Here is a 19,316-nt window from a genome sequence, read left to right as displayed (position 1 = left end):
TTTCTAGTGTGCCAGCAGGGTGCTGTATACATTTTTTTTTTTGGAAGATTTTATTTATTTGACAGAGAGACACAGCGAAAGAGGGAACACAAGCAGGGGGAGTGGGAGAGGGAGCAGCAGGCTTCCCGCGGAGCAGGGAGCCCGATGCGGGGCTCGATCCCAGGACCCTGGGATCATGACCTGAGCCGAAGGCAGACGCTCAACGACTGAGCCACCCAGGCGCCCCATGCTGTATATATTTTATTGCATTTAATCTCATTTATCTTCACAACATCAGGACATACTTACCACAGCCTCAACTGCAGGTGAACTGTCCCCTACCACCAATAGAGTAGAACACCTGGGGAAAGGCAAAATTAAGAGGTGACATTCTGCAAACAGCACCTACATTCCCCTGAATACTGCATTAGTTTATGAAAGGCAAAGATATTTAGTAACTTACTAAGGAAACCGAGGGACTTACTTTAATGTCTTCGATTTGTTATCATTTTGGCCCAGCAAGGGTCTTTCAATCTCTAGGTCTCTCCGTCTAGAAAAACAAAGGAAACAATCAATACCCCTTTCAGGTAAAATCATGGCAACTCAGATGATTTCCTGGTTATGAAGACCAAAATGTATCAAGGAATTTGAAACTATCTTTCCTTCACACCTGATGAGGGAAGGGGCCCTTGTGCACTTCATTCATGAGTAGCCATTTTAGTAGCATCCTGAGTGGTACAGAGCAGGAACAAGGTTTCTGGCTCAACCCTGAGGGGTACAATGGGATGCAGAAGTTTAGAAGCAACTTCAAAACTCAACAGCAATGCTACTGAAATGCTCAAGTTGTAGTGTTTAATTTTCCAACTAGTTTATGGGAATAAATTCCTTAAGAGAAGGGGAACTTTTTTTGGGGAAAACTTGTAATTAACATAGTTTAGTGCAGTACTTAATAAACCTTTCTGATTTCAACTGAAAATAAACAGGCTCTGTTATACAGAGAAAGGAGTTGGAGAGACCAGGTTCAAAATCTCTGGGTGAGTTTAGATAAGTTACAGCTGACCCATTTTCTCAATCTTTTCCCATGTACTCAGAAAGCTAGGAGGAGTGAATATGTTTAACCTTGGAAAAACTGGTCCCAAGATAAGAATCCAACTCTCTCAGTGACTGAGGGAGACATGACAGTAGGTTTTGGAATGTACACAAGCAAAAGAGAATTTACTAGTGTCCATGTGTTACTTCTGCCTGATGACAAGACGTCAGTGAAGAGAAACTGAATCGAGGCCCAAGACTTCTATTCTTTGCCTCTTCTCCATGTATTTTTCTGTCCTGCCTCACATTACGTGGATGTTTTTGTGTGTGTCTATGTAACTTAGGTACTTTTTAAATCTCAAAACATCCTAAAACTACAAATGGTATTTGAATGTGCCCCAAACAGCATTCATTTTTCTTTTTCCTCTTTTTTTTTTTAAAGTAATCTCTACACCCAACATGGAACTTGAATTCATGACCCCAAAATCAAGTTGCACACTCTACCAATTGAGCCAGCCAGGTGCCCCCATTCATTTTCCTTGAAACCTGTCTTCCTATCTGTCTGACAGCCCTTCCTCCTTTACTGTGGTGGAACAGCATGAAAGCAATCTCATGACACAGCACTGAAAGAAGTAGTTTATTTCCCCTGCCCCTCTTCCCTCAAATGTCCCTTATCTTTTTGGACCTAGTTTACATTTAGGTGGAGGAATAGGAAACGACTGTACCCGTTATAAGAACCCAGGAAGAGCTGCAGGTTTTCTTGGTTGATATCCTGGGCAATATGCAGCCTGTAGGTTTGAATCAGGTCCAAGTTGGCCTGCAACTCTTCCTAGAACAATTGAAAAGAGACACAAGGTAAACATGTGAGCTACAGTACAAGTCTATGTTGTTTGGTTTGCACTCTCAATGCCCAAAGCTAAATCTCTCTGCTCAAGATGGGAAATGAGGCGGAGCCCAGGGCCTACCCTTGTACTGGTAGGCTGAATGGCTGAAGTCTTTATCTGCAGTATACGGGTTCAGTGCCATATTCTGTGTCGGATGAGGGTGCAAAGAATCTATTATGGCAAAGGCTGGTCACCAACTCCAGGCCAAATGTAAAAACTTGGAGATTTCTCTCAATTTCCTTCTTACCTGGTAGCACCCAGAAACTGCACTGGACTTGGATTCAAGCACTAGCGGTAGAACTCAGGTCACCTAACTATTCAGAACCCTAGTTTGTGTTTCTTGCATGTTCTGCCATTCCTCATAAAACATGAAGATAATAACCAGATACCTGACAAGGCTGTTTTCTTTATTTTTAAAGTAGGCTCTACGCCGAATGTAGAGCTTGAACTCACAAGCCTGAGATCAAGAGTCGCATGCTCTACAGACTGAACCAGCCAAGTGCCCCTGACAAGGCTGTCTTAAAGATTAGATAGAAAAGTTATATGAACTGTTAAGTGTAAAATAAATGGAAGGCGGGGCACCAGGCTGGCTCAGTGGGTACAGCAAACAACTCTTGATCTCAGGGTTGTGAGTTCAATCCCCACGCTGGGTGTAGAGACTACTTTAAAAATTCTAAAATTTAGAAAAAAGGCAAGGTAACATTTTTCTTACTAGCCATAAATCTATATAACTTATCTGTACTGATATAATCAGTGTATCTCTTATTTATATATTATCAGTAATAGCTATAAATTATAGATTACATTCCATTTATATTTTATTAAGTCAATTTATCATTTATTTAATCTTACTGCTATTACTATTAAAGGTATAAAATATGAGAGAAACCAACGGTTTATACAGTGAAGTGAGACTTCCTCCCCCACCACCCACTGTCCAATGGTCCCTCTCTTGCTGGCCTTCTCAGGTCATCAGAACAGTTGCCAGGTTCTTGTGTACATAAACATATATGTACATATGTGTACACAGTACACAAGCGCGCACACACACCCAGAAAGCAGTTTTAAGCAGAAGGGAAAATGCTTGCTTTGGAGGAAAGAAATGGATCAGGGATAGTAAGAGAGCCAGTTAATCCAAGGCAGTGTGTAAAGGTTACCATCAAACCTCATAGAGAAATATAGATAAGGAGAATATCTGTTTGCATTCTTACTACCATATAAGTAAAGTGAGCCAAGAATACAGTTGGAAACTGACCAAATGGATCATAGTCTACCTGAAACTAAAGGGCACTACAATCACTCTGAGGAAATATGGTAAATGGGAAAGAAATTATAATAAGAAAAGTAAACAAGAGGGGCGCCTGGGTGTCTCAGTCGTTAAGCGTCTGCCTTCGGCTCAGGTCATGATCCCGGGGTCCTGGGATTGAGCCCCGCATCGGGCTCCCTGCTCCGCGGGGAGCCTGCTTCTCCCTCTCCCACTCCCCCTGCTTGTGTTCTTTCTCTAGCTGTGTCTCTCTCTGTCAAATAAATAAATAAAACCTTTACTAAAAAAAAAAAGTAAACAACAAATGAAGCACACAATAATCAGAGATGAAATATGTAGCCAGCTCTCCCTTCGAGGTCTGGAGAGGAACCTGAGCAGCAAAGTCTGAGATAAAAGAGGGAAGAAATGATAATGGTGCAAAAGGGGTAAAACTAGCTTAAGTGCTAATGGAACTTCTTAGGTAAAGCTGTTATGTATAAATTGCCTTCCCACTCCCCACTTTTTTTTTTTTTTAAACACAAATTGGGGCGCCTGGGTGGTTCAGACGGTTAAGCGTCTGCCTTTCAGCTCAGGTCATGATCCCAGGGTCCTGGAATCGAGCCCCACATCGGGCTCCCTGCTAAGTGGGGAGTCTGCTTCTTCCTCTCCCTCTGCCCCCCTGCTCAGGATCTCTCTCTCACTCTCTCTCTACCTCAAATAAATAAAATCTTAGAAAAAATAAAAATAAAAAATAAAAAACACAAATTGTTGGGGTGCCTGGGTGGCTCAGTCGGTTAAGTGGCTGACTTCGGCTCAGGTCATGATCCCAGGGTCCTGGGATCGAGCCCCACGTTGGGCTCCCTGCTCGGTGGAGAACCTGCTTCTCCCTCTCCCTCTGCCTGCCCCTCTGCATACTTGTGCTCTGTCAAATAAATAAATAAAATCTTTAAAAAACAAACACAAATTGTGGTCTGCTAGACATACTTATGTTCTACACTTTGCTTCTCCCCTTAAAGTATTAGAGATCATTCCTTATCAGGAAATATGGAGCTGCCTTCTTTATTTATACTACTTGTTTCTCCACAACCTTATTAATACAAATGGCCATTCTTTTTAATTTTTGCAAATTTGATAAAAAAGAGGATATCGCTATGGTTGTTTTTTCTTATTGGTGAAGATGAGATGATTCATGTTTCAAAACCTTATTTGTAAAAAAAAAAAAAAATAAAAACCAAACCAAACCTTATTTGTTTCCATTTCAAAATATTAGAAGCAATATACACATTTGCTTGCTTAAATTTTATTTTTCTAAAAGTTTATTTATTTAAGTGATCTCTATATCCAATGTGGGGCTCAAACTCACAACCCCGAGATCAAGAGTTGTATATTTCGACTGAGTCAGCCAGGAGCCCCAAGACTTTATATTTTTAAGAGTAGTTCTAAGTTGACAACAAAATGGAAAGGAAGCCTTTCTTTGTTTTTGAGCAAACTACTCCTCATTCCTCCCCAAATCTAAAATGTCAAATTTTATTTCTCCTTCAAGGCCCAACTGGGATACCTCCTCTACACTGAAGCCCTTCCCTGATCCCCAAACCAGAAATAAATCTCTCCGGCCTTTGAATTCCTCTAGGCCCCTCATGGTGTCTGCCCTAAGGCACCCTGGCATGGTAGAAAGAGGAAAGCTTCAGATTTAGGCACAAATGTGGCTTAAAATCTCTTCCCTCGATATGTTATTAGCTGGAAACCAATTCATTCTTCATCTGTAAAGTGGGAATAATACAATTCCTACTATGAGATTATTAGTTTAATATACATAAAACCTCTGTCTGAAATTTGTAGGTGTTCAATGAAGGGCAGTTCTTATTACTTATCCCTTTTTACTTGTGCTACAATAGTTATTTCTATATAGAATATCTCCCTACGGAGTGAACCCCCAGAGAATAGGGCTGTATCTTACATACTTTTGTCTCTTCCACAGCATTTAGCATGGAATTTTGTAAATTTTGCGAACTGGTTTTTAAAGTCTACAGTCAAAACCAAGCATGCTATGTCTTTAGGAGAGTACCCACTCTACCCAGTACATGTGAAAAGATAACAGTCTTTGAGACTTTCAATTAAAAATGATGGATTAAAACACAACTTTAACTCCTTCCAGAAAAATCATAAAAATAACAGCAAAAATTTTTCTTTGTAAGTCATAAATTCATAAGGACAAAGGCAACAGGAAAAGTAACAACAGCAATAACATTTTGAAAGTGGGAAAGCAGAAGAAAGACTATAATCATTCACTTAGCAGATTCAGTAAGGCTGCTATGCTAGGCTGGCAGTGGAGAGGGTGAAAGAAATCCATGAACATGTACCAAGTAGCCTGGAAAGGCTCAAGATTTTTAGGCACCAGTTCTCTCTGCAAGCAGAGGGTAAAGATGGGGCTAAGAGAAAAAGGTTAGTTTCAAGTTCTGTTAAATAAAAATGTAACATCAGGAAGACAAACAATCATAATACACAAAGCAAAAACAGATAATTGAAGGGAGAAATAGAAAATGCAACAGTAATAGTTGGTAACTGTAATACCTCACTTTCATTTATGTATGAATAATGAGGCAGAAGATCACAAGGAAAGAGAAGAACTGAACAACACTGTAAACCACCAGACCTGACAAGACACCCAGAGTATACTCCACTTAATGGCTGCAGAATGAATACAAATCCTTCTCATGCGTACACAGAACAGAGAGGCCATATGTTAGGACCATATGCTAGGACATAAAATAAATCTTAATACATTCAAAAAGGAATGAAATGTTAAGTATATCCTCTGATCAAAATGGAATGAAATTAGAAATCAATAACAGAAGGAAATCTGGGAAATTGAATAAAATATTCCTAAGTAACTAATGGATTAAGGAATCACAGGAAATTAGAAAATACTTTTGAGATAAATGAAACTGTCAGAACTTATGTGCTGCAGCTAACGTGGTATCGAGAGGGAAATTTATGGCTATAAATGCCTATATGAAAAAAAGTCTTGATCTCAAATCCACATCTAGCCTTCCACCTTAAGAAACCAGAAAAAGAAGGGGCACCTGAGTGGCTCAGTTGTTTAAGCACCTGACTTTTTTTAAAGATTTTATTTATTCATTTGAGACACAGAGATAGAGAGAGAGAGAATGAGCAGGGGGAGAGGCAGAGGGAGAGGGAGAAGCAGACTCCCCGCTGAGCCAGGAGCCTGATGTGGGACTCGATCCCAGGACCCCAGGACCACGACCTGAGCCGAAGGCAGACGCCCAACCATCTGAGCCACCCACGCACCCCAGCACCTGACTCTTGATCTCGGCTCAGGTCTTCGTATCAGGGTCATGAGTTAGAGCCCTACGTTGGGCTCTGTGCTGGGCGTGGTGGAGCCTGCTTAAATAACAGAAAGAAACTAGAAAAACAAGAGGAAACTTAAAGCAAGCAGAAAGAGGGGAATAATAACAATTAGAGTGGAAATAAATGAAATAGAGAATTTATTTTATTTTTTTTTTAAGATTTGTATGTATTTATTTGACAGAGACAGTGAGAAAGGGAACACAAGCAGAGGAAGTGCGAGAGGGAGAAGCCAGGCTTCCCGCGGAGCAGGGAGCCCGACACGGGGCTCAATCCCAGGACCCTGAGATCATGACCTGAGCCGAAGGCAGACACTTAATGACTGAGCCACCCAGGAGCCCCTGAAATAGAGGATTTAAAAAGAACAGGAAAAAACCCTAATAAAGCCAACAACTGGTTAGCTAGACGGCCAAAGAAAAAGAGGTAAGATTCAAATTACTAAAAACAGGGAGGAAAGAGAAGATAGTGTTTTCAACTTTACAGAAATAAAAAGAATTATAAAGGAGTATTATGAATAATTTATGCCAACAAACTGGGTAACTGAGATGAAATGGACAAATTTCTAGAAAGATACAAACCACCTAAAGCATCTCAAGAAATAGAAAATTTTGAATAGATCTTTAATAAGTAAAGACATTAAATTAGTAACATAAAAAATATCCACAAAGAAAAGCTTTGGCCCAGATAGTGTCACTATGTATTCTACCAAACATTTAAAGAAGAATCGACAGCAATCCTTCCCCAACTCTTACAAAAAATGATACTTATTAGCTCATTCAGAATCTTGTTATCCAACTCACTCTTCCCTCTGAAAAGAGGACTGGGGTTTCCTCTCCCACCCAGCAATTATCCATATCTGTCATTTCCTCTATAGACTTCAGTTTCCTTACCAGTAAAACATGGGAATGAACAAAATAATCTCTAATTAAAGAATCTCTAAGGTTCTTTAAGCATTGATATTTGTTTCTTTTGGCTTCTTTTTTCTCTGAAATTTCTATTTCTGTGAAGCCTTTCCCAGACTTCATTATGGCTCTGAAGATGTTTGATGAGGCACGTGATGTTGTCAAACATTAACAGACAGAAAGCTGCTGACGGGAAACAGGTGGTGGGGGAGGGGATCTCTTCAAATGCCAAGAGCCATGGGGCACTGAGTTAATGCCTCTCCCCTAAGACTGGCCTTTGCTGGACCACATGCATCACACTCTGCACTGGAAGTGGCACCCACAAGGATCAGGTGAATTCTAAGGTACCCCCTCTTTCCTGAGGTAAATAAGGTTTTGCTGCAAGCCAACAAACAGCTGTCCTGGTTGGAACAGGCACTTACCTGACCAAAGTGATGAGCCAAAATAATGTCCACAACATTGGTTGTCAAGCCTGAGAGCTGAAAAGATAAAAGCTTTGTGTCAAGGGAGTTAAGCATACATATTTATCAAGTTGTCCACTTATGATAAGTGCACTTTATTGTACATATGTTATCCCTCAACAAACAAAAGCACAACTCAGTGTCACACATTTTCATGAGGTGGTGGTTTCAAGATACATGAGAACAAGAACCAAGTCAGAAAACAACTGTCTCCCTTCCAGGGAAATAATATCACCTGCTTTGAAATAGGTGGCTGGAGGGGTGCCTGGGTGGCTCAGTTGGTTAAGTGTCTGCCTTTGGCTCAGGTCATGATCTTCCCCTCCCCCCCAGCCCCTCCCCCCATCATGTTCTCTCTCTCTCTCTCAAATAAATTAAAAAAAAAAAATCTTCTTTTAAAGAAGATTTTATTTATCTGACAGAGAGAGCACAAGCAGGCCGAGCGGCAGGCAGAGGGAAAAGGAGAGGGAGAAGCAGGCTCCCCACCAAGCAAGGAGCCAGATGCGGCCAATCCCAGGACCCTGGGATCATGACCTGAGCCGAAGGCAGACACTTAACTGACTGAGGCACCCAGGCACCCCTTAAAAAAAAAACAACAGAAAAGAAAAAGGTGGGTAGAAGAAATGCTGGTCATTCCTTCTTTGAAAACTCAAGACCTAGAACTCTTGGCTATTAGCTACTTCATTCCTGCCTATATTTCTGCATTTACACTGGATTCATGGCTAGTAAGGATTGACTTAAGACTACTCCCAAGGCATCCAAGAGACAAAAATGATTTTTTTCTTTCCTCCAGTTTTTGCTATCTTCGTTTCAGGGAGTGGGAGGAAATTGCTATGTTTACCCGATGTTCTTGCATTTTGAACATTTTTCTCATAATTTTATCCATTTCAAAATGATGCATATCACAGTCTAATAAATGCAGCAATCTGTGCAAATCTGCAGACTGCCAGTCTATTTTCAGAAAAATTTCCAACTCAAATTATGTTGCTGATTCTCTGTAGCCTTCTTCCTTGGTTTTATGCTTAATTCCTACTGCTGACTTGGATGAGAGGTGAAGTGCTGAACTGGGAGTGCAGATGGAGAAGAGGAGATGAGGAGACAGACATGGATATGGGTAGAGCAGGATCACATGGTCCCAGAAAGATTAAGGAAGAAAGAAGCCCAGAAATCTTCAGAGGGGTTACCAATGATCAAACCATTATAAGTTAAAGATAATTAGAATTAATAACCATTCATGTTTAATACTCATAAGGTCATTTTCAAGTTTCATAATAATTTTATTAGGTTATTACACATATTTTTTTAAAGATTTTATTTATCTGACAGACTGTGAGAGGGCACAAGCAGGGAGAACTGCAGGGGGAGAGGGAGAAGCAGACTTCCCGCTGAGCAGGGAGCCTGATGTGGGGTTCGATCCCAGGACCCTGAGATCATGACCTGAGCCGAAGGCAGACGCTCAACTGACTGAGCCACCCAGCGCCCCTACACATAATTTATTATACATTACTGAATGTTCAGGTAAATTTTAACACAACCACATAACTAGACAGGAATTAGAACAAATTTTAAATAAGTCCAATTATAAGAAAGAATTTCCACAGTATCTGGCAATAGCATCAGTAATATATTTCACCCAAATCTAGAGTATGCATATTTCTCTAGAACTTAAATGTGGGCAGAAATGTATAAATTTTTTAGAATCTAGTCTACTGGTAGGTGGAGTTTTTTTTTTAAATTCTAGTGTACTTAACATACAGTATGTTATCTTAGTTTCAGGTGTATAATATAGTGATTCAACAATTATGTATATTACACAGTGCTCATCAAAGTAAATGTAATCTTAATCCTCTTCACCTATTTCACCCCTCCCCCCATCCACCTCCCCTCTGGTAACCATCTGTTCTCCAGTTAAAGAGTCTCTTTTTTGGTTTGTCTCTTTTTTTTCCTGCCTTTGTTCGTTTGTTTCTTAAAATTCTAGTAGGTGGAATATTTTAATATTTTAAAGTAATTTAAAAGCAATTCATGCTTATCATAGAAAATTAGGAAAACACAGAATATGAAAAAGAAAATAAAAATCATCTGTAATGCTACCAGCCAAAGATATAACTACTAGTAACAAATTCTTTTCCCTTTTTCCTTTTTTTTTAAAATATAGTGGGTAAGACCAGAATTTTTATTGATTTTTTTTTATTTTTTTAAAGATTTTATTTATTTATTTGAGAGAGAACATGAGAGGGGGGAGGGACAGAGGGAGAAGCAGACTCCCCGCTGAGCCAGGAGCCCGATGCGGGACTTGATCCTGGGTCTCCAGGATCATGACCCGAGCCGAAGGCAGTCGCTTAACCAACTGAGCCACCCAGGCGCCCTGATTTTATTTTTTTTATGTAATCTCTACACCCAATGTGGGACTTGAACTCATAACCCTGAAATGAAGAGTAGGGATGTTTTACTTTATGTGGGAAACAAAGGCAAATGAAAAAATTAAATTTCCTTACTGGCCATAGCCCATTGACAAGGCCTCGAAACAGAGTGACCTTCCTCTGGGAGCTCAGCTGCCTCCATGTTGATACTCTGCTAAGGGCAAAAGGCAATCTTCGCTTACCCTTATCCTGGCACCCAAAGATCCTGTAAGTTTTCTTTAACATATAAAAATTCCTTTGGAGGAACGCCTGGTGTGGCTCAGTAGGTTAAGTGTCTGAGTCTTGATTTTGGCTCAGGTGATGATCTCAGGTTTGTGAGATCAAGCCCCCCTGTGCTGGGTGTGGGGCTGGCTTGGGATTCTTTCCCACCCTCTCCTTCTGCCCCTCCCCACCTCCTCTCTAAAAGAAAATTCCTTTAGGGGCGCCTGGGTGACTCAGTCATTAAGCGTCTGCCTTTGGCTCAGGTCATGATCCCGGGAACCTGGGATCAAGCCCCACATCGGGCTCCCTGCTCAGCGGGAAGCCTGCTTCTCCCTCTGCCACTCCCCCTGCTTGTGTTCCCTCTCTCACTGTGTCTCTGTCAAATAAATAAATAAAAATCTTAAAAAAAAAAAAAAAAATTCCTTTGGAAACTCCCTTTATCTCTACCCCCGCCAAGATACATGTTAGCAATCATCCTCCAAGCATATGGCCCACTGATCTACATCTGAAGGGTCTCATGACCAGGGTTTTACTAGATAGTAATGAATGACCTTTTCCTAACAATAGCTAGCCCCCTCAAGGTCCTGGAAACCTTGCTCCTAAAATTCCTTAGAGACTTACAACTATCCCTAACCCTCTCCCAACTTGAAAGTATATAATCAGTCACCCATCACAACCCCAGTGCAGCTCTTTCTGACCACAGGTCCTGTCCTTTTTTCACTGAAGACATCACCAAGAGTTCTTTCTTGGCGGGCGCCTGGGTGGCTCAGTTGGTTAAGCGACTGCTTTCGGCTCAGGTCATGATCCTGGAGTCCCGGGATTGAGTCCCGCATCGGGCTCCCTGCTCAGCAGGGGGTCTGCTTCTCCCTCTGCCCTCTTCCCTCTTGTGCTCTCTCTCATTCTCTCTCAAAAAAAAAAAAAAAAAAGCTTCTCGCATTTAAAAAAAAAAAGAAGAGTTCTTTCTTGGCTTGTTGGATCCGAACCCCAACATTTTCTGCATCAGACTGAGCCTGCCCAAATTATTTTCCCTCTTTTCTTATGCATATCTTTTTAACAAAATTGGGACATATATAGTTTTTTCTATTTTTTAAACATGAGAATTTTCTCATTTCTTTAAATAACCAAATAACACATTTTTGGTTGCAGGATATTCCTCTCTATGGTTGTATCAAATTTTGTTGCTCTATAGTATTGGCACCTAGGCTGTTTCCATCTTTTAGCCCTAAAAACAAGGCTTTAATGAGTATTTTGGCTCTTTGACTTCCTAGCTGTGTGACCTTAAGCAAATGATCTAATTTCTCTGTGGGATAATAATAATAATATTATATAATAATAATATACTATTATATAATATTACTATTACTATTAATAATAGTAATATTACATAATAGTAATATTACATAATAGTAATAGTAATAATTTCACTAGGTTGTCCTGAGAATGACAAGTTTGAACATACATAGAACATTTAGAAACAGTGCCTGGTACATAGCAAATGATGTAGAGAACAAAGGCAAAAGGAAAGGTAGATAAAAATTACCTTTTAACTCTAGCCCATTGACAGATACTTGGGACAGGTAGAGTGTGACATTCCTCCAGGAGCTCCCAATCTTAAGGTTAATACTTTGCTAGAGGAAAAAACCACCTTAGCTTGACAATAGCTAGGCCTCTAGGATGCTTTAAGTCTTCTTTAACATATGAAAATCCTTTTGGAAACTTCCTTCCACCCCTCCCAACTTAAAAGTATATAATCAATAGCTCCTCATAATCCTAATACAGCTCTTTGTGCCCCTGGGTCCTGTCGCTGTGCTTTAATAAAATGACCTTTTTGCACCAAAAACTTTTGTCTCAAGAATTCTTTCTTGACCATTCACTCTTGGACTCCCCCATCAAATCACATCAGCAAATCCTAGACAGGTATTAGATTCTTAAAATTATTATCCTTCTATTTAAATCTTTGTAAGTATCACTATTTATCCTTCAGGTAAGTTCCTAAATATTGAATTACTGAATCTCATGGCTGAATATCACTAAAGATTCTTGATACATATGACAAGCTGGGTAGTGGTATTTTGGAGACTATATCCAGTGGTGTATTAGAATAAACACTTATGGCAACTTAAAAATACTTATAAGTAGGTATTTGTTTAAAAATGAGATTACTACATTAGGCATCTTTTAGCAGGTAATGAAAGCTTGGGTTATTCTCTGAAAAACTTTATAACATCACTGCTTTAATCTCAACCTCATAGTTTCAGATTAAAATAACATACAAATAACATTAGTATGTTAATACTGAAAAATGTTTCAAAAGTAATTCCTTTTCCAATCTAAAAACAGTGAATGACTTTTTAAGCACAGGTCAGTTCAATGCAAAAGTTATATAATACTATGCTTTTACCCTTATTCCCTCTTTTCACTCTGGTTGTTGCTGGGATTGTTTATATTTGTAAAGTCATTACGATGAGGGAGCAAAAGGTAAACTGAGGGCAAAGCACAAGCTAACACTCTCCAGAGGTGGGATATGTGTGACATTCCTCAAGGAACTCATGGCTGCCTTAATGTTTTGCTAGAGACTAAAAACCACCTTATCTTGACAATAGCCAGACCTCCAGGATCCTATAACTCTTCTTTAACGTGCAAAACTCCCCTGAGAGACTTAGGTTATTACCAGTCCCCAAACTTAAAAGTATATCATCAATAGCTCCTCAAAATCCCAGTGTAGCTCTTTCTGCCCATGGGTCCTATCCCCTTGCTATAATAAATACACCTTTTTGTACAGTAAACATCTGAAGAATTCTTTCTTGACCATTGGGCTCTACGATCCTCCATCAATTAGAATATACTCCTGTAGTTTCCTATCTCCTTGAACAGATTGTAGATAACATTCTATCTAAATAGTAAATTCTATGTAGATAGCAAATATCTTCATTTTTCAGATAGCAAACATCTTCAATTCTACCCATCTTTTGGTGCAGTTGCTAGTTATTTGGGGTACAGTGAAGAGGGTGACTCATTCATTCATTTCACTCATTAAAAGAGTGAAAATGTGGGGCGCCTAGGTGGCTCCGTTGTTTAAGCGTCTGCCTTCAGCTCAGGTCATGATCCCAGGGTCCTGGGATGGCGCCCCCCATTGGGCTCCCTGCTCAGCCGGGAGCCTGCTTCTCCCTCTCCCACTGCCTGCTGCTCTCCCTGCTTGTACTTTCTCTGTCAAATGAATATATAAAATCTTAAAAAAAAAAAGTGAAAATGCAAACCACAGATTGCCAGAAGATATTTACATGTACTCACCAAAGGATTTATATGCAAAATATGTAAAGAAAGCTTACAGATCAGTAAGAAGAAGACTAGCAATCCAATTAAGGAAAAAAAGGCAAAGGACCTGAACAGTCACTTCCTTAGAGGATACTGAAATGGCCAGTAAGTTTCAAAAAAGGTGCTCAGACATCATGGGCCCTTATGGAAATACAAATTAAAACCCAGCATTATTTACCCATAAGCATCATTTAAAATAAAAAAGATGGTATAATTAAAAATTAGGGTTTTTTTTGTTCTTTTACCCTTTTTTTTTTAAAGTAGGCTCCATGCTGGGCTACTGAGATGGGCAATGTGAGACCAAGACCTAAGCTGAGATCAAGAGTTGGACACTCAACCGACTAAGCCACCCAGGTGCCCCCCAAAATTGTTTTTTAATAACTAAAGCTATTTTGGTGATGGGTACCATATAGAAATAAACAAATTATTACAAATAAAACTGCTCCTGTTTTACAAAAATTAAAATGACTATCAAATGTTGGTGAGGGTGTGGAACAGCTGGGACTTCCACACATCACTGGTGTGTAAGCTGGCCGAACACTTTGGAACATTGTCTGTAGCTACCAAAGCGAAACATGCAACTGCCCTATGACCCAGCAATTCCACTTCTAGGTACAGAGCCAAGAGAAACAAATGTGTAGGTCTACTGAGAGACATGTAAAAGAATGTGCACAGGAACTTTATTCATAACAAGCAAATAACAAACAACTCATTTTGTCTATTCACACCATAGACTACTAAACAAGAATTAAAAACATGCTGAGGAGCACCCAGGTGGCTTAGTCAGTTGAGCATCTGACTCTTAATTTCAGCTCAAGTCATGATCTTAGGGTTGTGAGATCGAGCCCCACGCTGGGCTCTGTGCTGCACATGGAGTCTGCCTAAGATTCTCTCTCCCGTTCTGCCCCCCCAATAAATAAATAAATAACAATAAAAAAATGAAAAGAACTACCACTACACCTAACATGAAGGTGGATCACTAACAACAATGGATGAAAGAAGCGAGATACAAAAGAATATATATTCTATCATTCTAATTATATGAAGTTTAAGAATACAGAAAACCTATCTATGGTGACAGACATCAGAGTAACAGTTCTATCTGGGAAGGAGAGGAAGTATTAATTAAAGAAAAGGCCCAAGGGAATCCTCGGAGGTGGAAATAGTCTATATATTGACTGAGTGGCAATTACATATGTAATTACATTCATCAAGCTGTACACTTAAAAGTTTTTGCCTTTATCTGGATATACTTCAATGAAAAAATAAAAATAAAAGTAGGACATTTTGAGAAGGGACCAAGATGAGCCAATGAATACCATCTGGTGCTTACTTTGGAAGCTGCCCAGTCAATCCAGCCTTTAGCACAAGGGTCAACGTTAATGAGCACAAGGCCTTCCACGAGCTCTGGATGACTGAGCTGAAATAGGAGACAAAGACAACGTTTGAAAGTTCCACTCCCAGCATTCTTTTAAAAAAACTGGAGCATGGTTAATCACTTCTTATGCATTATGCCATAATGCCTCAGATTTGAAAGTAACACTTCAGAGAGGTGCTAGGAAGAATATTTGGAAAAATTGCTCTTTAAGACTGACTTAGCAACTGGAAAACCAGTTCCTTAAAGTGCTATCAAATGATCTTGCCTTGCAAGGATCTGGGAGGAGACATGGTATTTATTTCTGCAGCAGAGGAAGGAACTTGGCATCTCTGCAGTTTAGCTCATGGTGGGTCTTCCCTGCTGGGAAACTACCCTTGTAAGTACCTGGCATAAGGGGCTGCTGAGGCTCAGACTGGCGAATTTCACACTCCTATGCCCTTGTCCCCAAAAGGAGCTTCTATTTTTTTTCAGAAACCACTGAATGGGTGATACCACCCCACCCCAGAAGGCTGTCTATCACTCAGGAGGCACCTGAAAAAATTTCTTAATTTCTATTTCTTAAATAGAAATCAATACAGGGGCGCCTGGGTGGCTCAGTTGGTTAAGCGACTGCCTTCGGCTCAGGTCATGATCCTGGAGTCCTGGGATCGAGTCCCGCATCGGGCTCCCTGCTCAGCAGGGAGTCTGCTTCTCCCTCTGACCCTCCTCCCTCTCATGCTCTCTGTCTCTCATTCTCTCTCTCTCAAATAAATAAATAAAATCTTAAAAAAAAAAGAGTTAAAAAAAAGAAATCAATACAAACATTTCTATGTACACTCAAAACTCTCTAGTTTACTTTCCTTCCCTCTGATTACACTGATTATACTCACTATAGAGAATCTGATAAATAGAAATTATAAAAATTAGGAAATAAAACCTCGTATTACCTAACCACACAACATCAATCCCTGTTAATATTTTGGTATATCTCCTTCCAGTCCTTTCCTATGCCTATGACAAACTATGTGGATCTGTATTCTCACTTCTTTGTTAACGTTATAGTATACGTGAATCACATATCATTATAAGCTCTTCTTACAAAATTTTAATGGCTGCACAAAATTCCGTAAGTTCTCTCTAAGAATTACCTTTTATTGATGTAATGCCCTCATTTGTGATTTTTCAGGTACTATAAATACAAAACTGGGCTTTACATATAATCCTCTATCTGCTGTTCACAGAATTTTTAGAAAAACTTAAATAAGACCCACAGTAGTACCTGGTAACTAACAGAGAAGTAGAGCTGTGACCTAGGCAGTGTGCCTCAAGGGTATTGAGACTAATCCTTTATGTACTTACTGCAAATCTGCTGAGGATGTAAGCTCCAGCTCCAACTCCAATCCCAATGATGCTTTTCAGACTATGAAAGGGGATATAAACAAAACCGATAAGGTTAACTCATTTGGAGGTGACACAGCATAATGGAAAAAATACAACTGGGTTCCCAAATCTGGCTCTGATGCTTACTGGATTCTGGAATTTGGTCAAGTTTCTCTAATTTTGAACCTCAGTTCCCAATCTACAAAAGGATACAACTACTTACTTCTAAGTTGATTTTTTTTTTTAAAGATTTTATTTTATTTATTTGAGAGAGAGAGAGAGAGCGACAGAGAGCATGAGTGGGGAGGAGAGGGAGAAACAGGCTCCCCGCTGAGCAGGGAGCCCAACTCGGGGCTTGATCCCAGGACCCTGAGATCATGACCTGAGCCGAAGGCAGATGCTTAACTGAGCCACACAGGCACCCCTACTTCTAAGTTGATTTTAAGGATTAAATGAAATAGGACTAAAACCTGGGAGTCATTCTAACAGTTCCCTCTCCTAATACCTCCATGTCCAATCCAACAGCAAGTCCTATAGAGTCTAACTCCAAAATACTTCCTTCCTATCTCCATCTACTTCATTGCATTCCCCTGAGGGCATCCAGTTCCCAGGCTAGCATTACCTCTTCTTGCCTGACTGCTGTAATAGTTTAAAGGTCTCCCTGCTTTTTCTCTTATACTCCTCTCCAACCCATTCTCTCCATAGCTAGAGTGATCCTTTTTAAGAATATAAACAGCTTGGGGCGCCTGGGTGGCGCAGTCAGTTAAGTGTCTGACACTTGGTTCAGGCTCAGGTAGTGATCTCAGGGTCTTGGGATCGAGTCCTGCTTCTGGCTCCATGCTCTGCCAGGGAGTCTGCTTGTGGATTCTCTCTCCCTCTGCCCACCCCCCAAAATAAATAAACAGATCTTTAAAAAAATAAAAAATAAACTAAAAAAGTAAACAGGCTTTACTGAAAGGCAACTTTTATACTCAGAGTGATCATTTTAAAAGACTAAATTGGGGCGCCTGGGTGGCTCAGATGGTTAAGCGTCTGCCTTCGGCTCAGGTCATGATCTCAGGGTCCTGGGATCGAGTCCCGCATCGGGCTTCCCGCTCCTTGGGAGCCTGCTTCTCCCTCTGCCTCTATCTCTCTCTCTCTCTCTCATGAATAAATAAATAAAATCTTTAAAAAAAATAAAAGACTAAATTGAAAAAAAAAAGTAAAATTAATGCACATTCTTTTTTTTAAAAAGATTTTATTTATTTATTTGACAGAGAGAGAGAGCACAAGCAGGGGGAGAGGCAGAGGGAGAAGCAGGCTTCCCGCTGAGCAGAGAGCCTGACGTGGGGCTCGATCCCAGGACCCTGGGATCATGACCTGAACCAAAGGCAGACGCTTAATGACTGAGCCACCCAGGTGCCCTTTAATGCACATTCTTATCTAACCCATTTTTAAATTCTACACCTGAAACTAAAATAAATAAATAAATAAATAAAAGACGAAACTGGGTATCAATCCCCTGCTTAAAACCCTTCTATATATCTATATCTTTTGAATAAAATCCTAAATTCTTACCTGATCTGTGAGACTATGTAATTTGGTCCTTGCTTGTTTCTCAAATTTCACTCTGTGCCTTCCTCCTACTTGCTCATTTGGTCTAGGACTTCTGGAAATATTATTCCTTTTGTCTGGAACCATCTTGCCCTGGCTCTCTGTCTAGGTCTCAGCCTAGATGACAACTTCTTAGAGAGGCACTGCCCAGCTAGCCTTATCTTTGTGAACCTGACCCTTCTCTAACATCACCCTCACTGACTTCTTTTATAGCACTTTAGTTGTGATTGTTTTCTTATTTGTTGTTAATTATTCCTCCCACTAAGATGTAAGCTCCACGAGGACAGTGACTAATTCCGTTTGCTCACCAGCATAGCCCCTAGATCAAACAAATGGTAGAAAGTCAATAAAAGAATGAACCTACCGTAAGTGGGTAAGAACAGGAGGCAGCATTTCAGCCAACTCATCCATTGTGGGGTACTGGTACCTGAAATTCAAAAGGATATCTCCTGACTTAGGATGCACCCACATTTCCCAATCACAAGAACAGCTAGAAGAGTATGGGATTCTTAGATAAAAGCATTCTCTTTTACCAAAGGCTGAAAGGAGATAATGTGTGGAAATGACTGTGACAAGTTGTGCAACTCTCTACGACTTCCATGCTAAGGAGGAGAAGAATCCATGTGTCTCCACATTCTAAAGGGCAGTTTCTGGGACCAGAGGAAGCCATTTGAAAAGAAAAGGTAATATGGCTCTTTCCCAGGGTATTTCCAAATCCCTAATAATCACTTTAACTGGGATTGAGGCTCAGCAAACTTCCAGCAGTATGTCAACTGAAGAAGTGGCTCTTGGTCTGCAGCTTATATTCAGGCAGCTAAAGGCAAGAATAAACAAAGCCTTACTGGGCCTAACCACCTAGTCACAAATCCTGGACTCCTCATCATGAGTGCTGATCTGCTTTACTCAAGCATAAGATAACATGGTTACCTTATTGCTTTTGAATCTGGTGTATGGTATGAACCACTGGATCCTAAGATGGTCAAGCAAGCCCAGGAACTGATTCAGACTAGGAATCCAAGAAAAGAAGGGAGCATCCACAGAGATTACCGAAGCAGAGATGGAAAGAGATCTTTTTTTTTTTAATTTTATTTTATTACGTTATGTTAGTCAACATACGAGATGGAAAGAGATCTTAAGACAATCTCCTATATATGAGGCAGGATTTACCCTATCTGACAGGGGAGTCAGC

The 19,316-nt window shown here is 40.2% G+C and overlaps 1 protein-coding gene across 1 annotated transcript in view; it reads right to left on the bottom strand.

The window, feature by feature from the left end:
* NDRG3 (NDRG family member 3) overlaps positions 1-19,316 on the bottom strand; it is a 70,475-nt gene that overhangs the window by 8,159 nt on the left and 43,000 nt on the right. The window contains 7 exon segments of the mRNA XM_081832832.1: positions 281-340; positions 464-529; positions 1,734-1,837; positions 7,826-7,882; positions 15,131-15,217; positions 16,514-16,574; positions 18,492-18,554. Of these exon segments, the coding sequence (XP_081688958.1) occupies positions 281-340; positions 464-529; positions 1,734-1,837; positions 7,826-7,882; positions 15,131-15,217; positions 16,514-16,574; positions 18,492-18,554 (498 nt within the window).

This window comes from Leptonychotes weddellii, chromosome 10 (assembly GCF_054177405.1).
Source record: "Leptonychotes weddellii isolate Sample4059 chromosome 10, ASM5417740v2, whole genome shotgun sequence".
Taxonomy (NCBI): domain Eukaryota; kingdom Metazoa; phylum Chordata; class Mammalia; order Carnivora; family Phocidae; genus Leptonychotes; species Leptonychotes weddellii.
The sequence above is the reverse complement of the archived record's forward strand: the minus strand, read 5'-3'. Positions and strand labels throughout refer to the sequence as shown.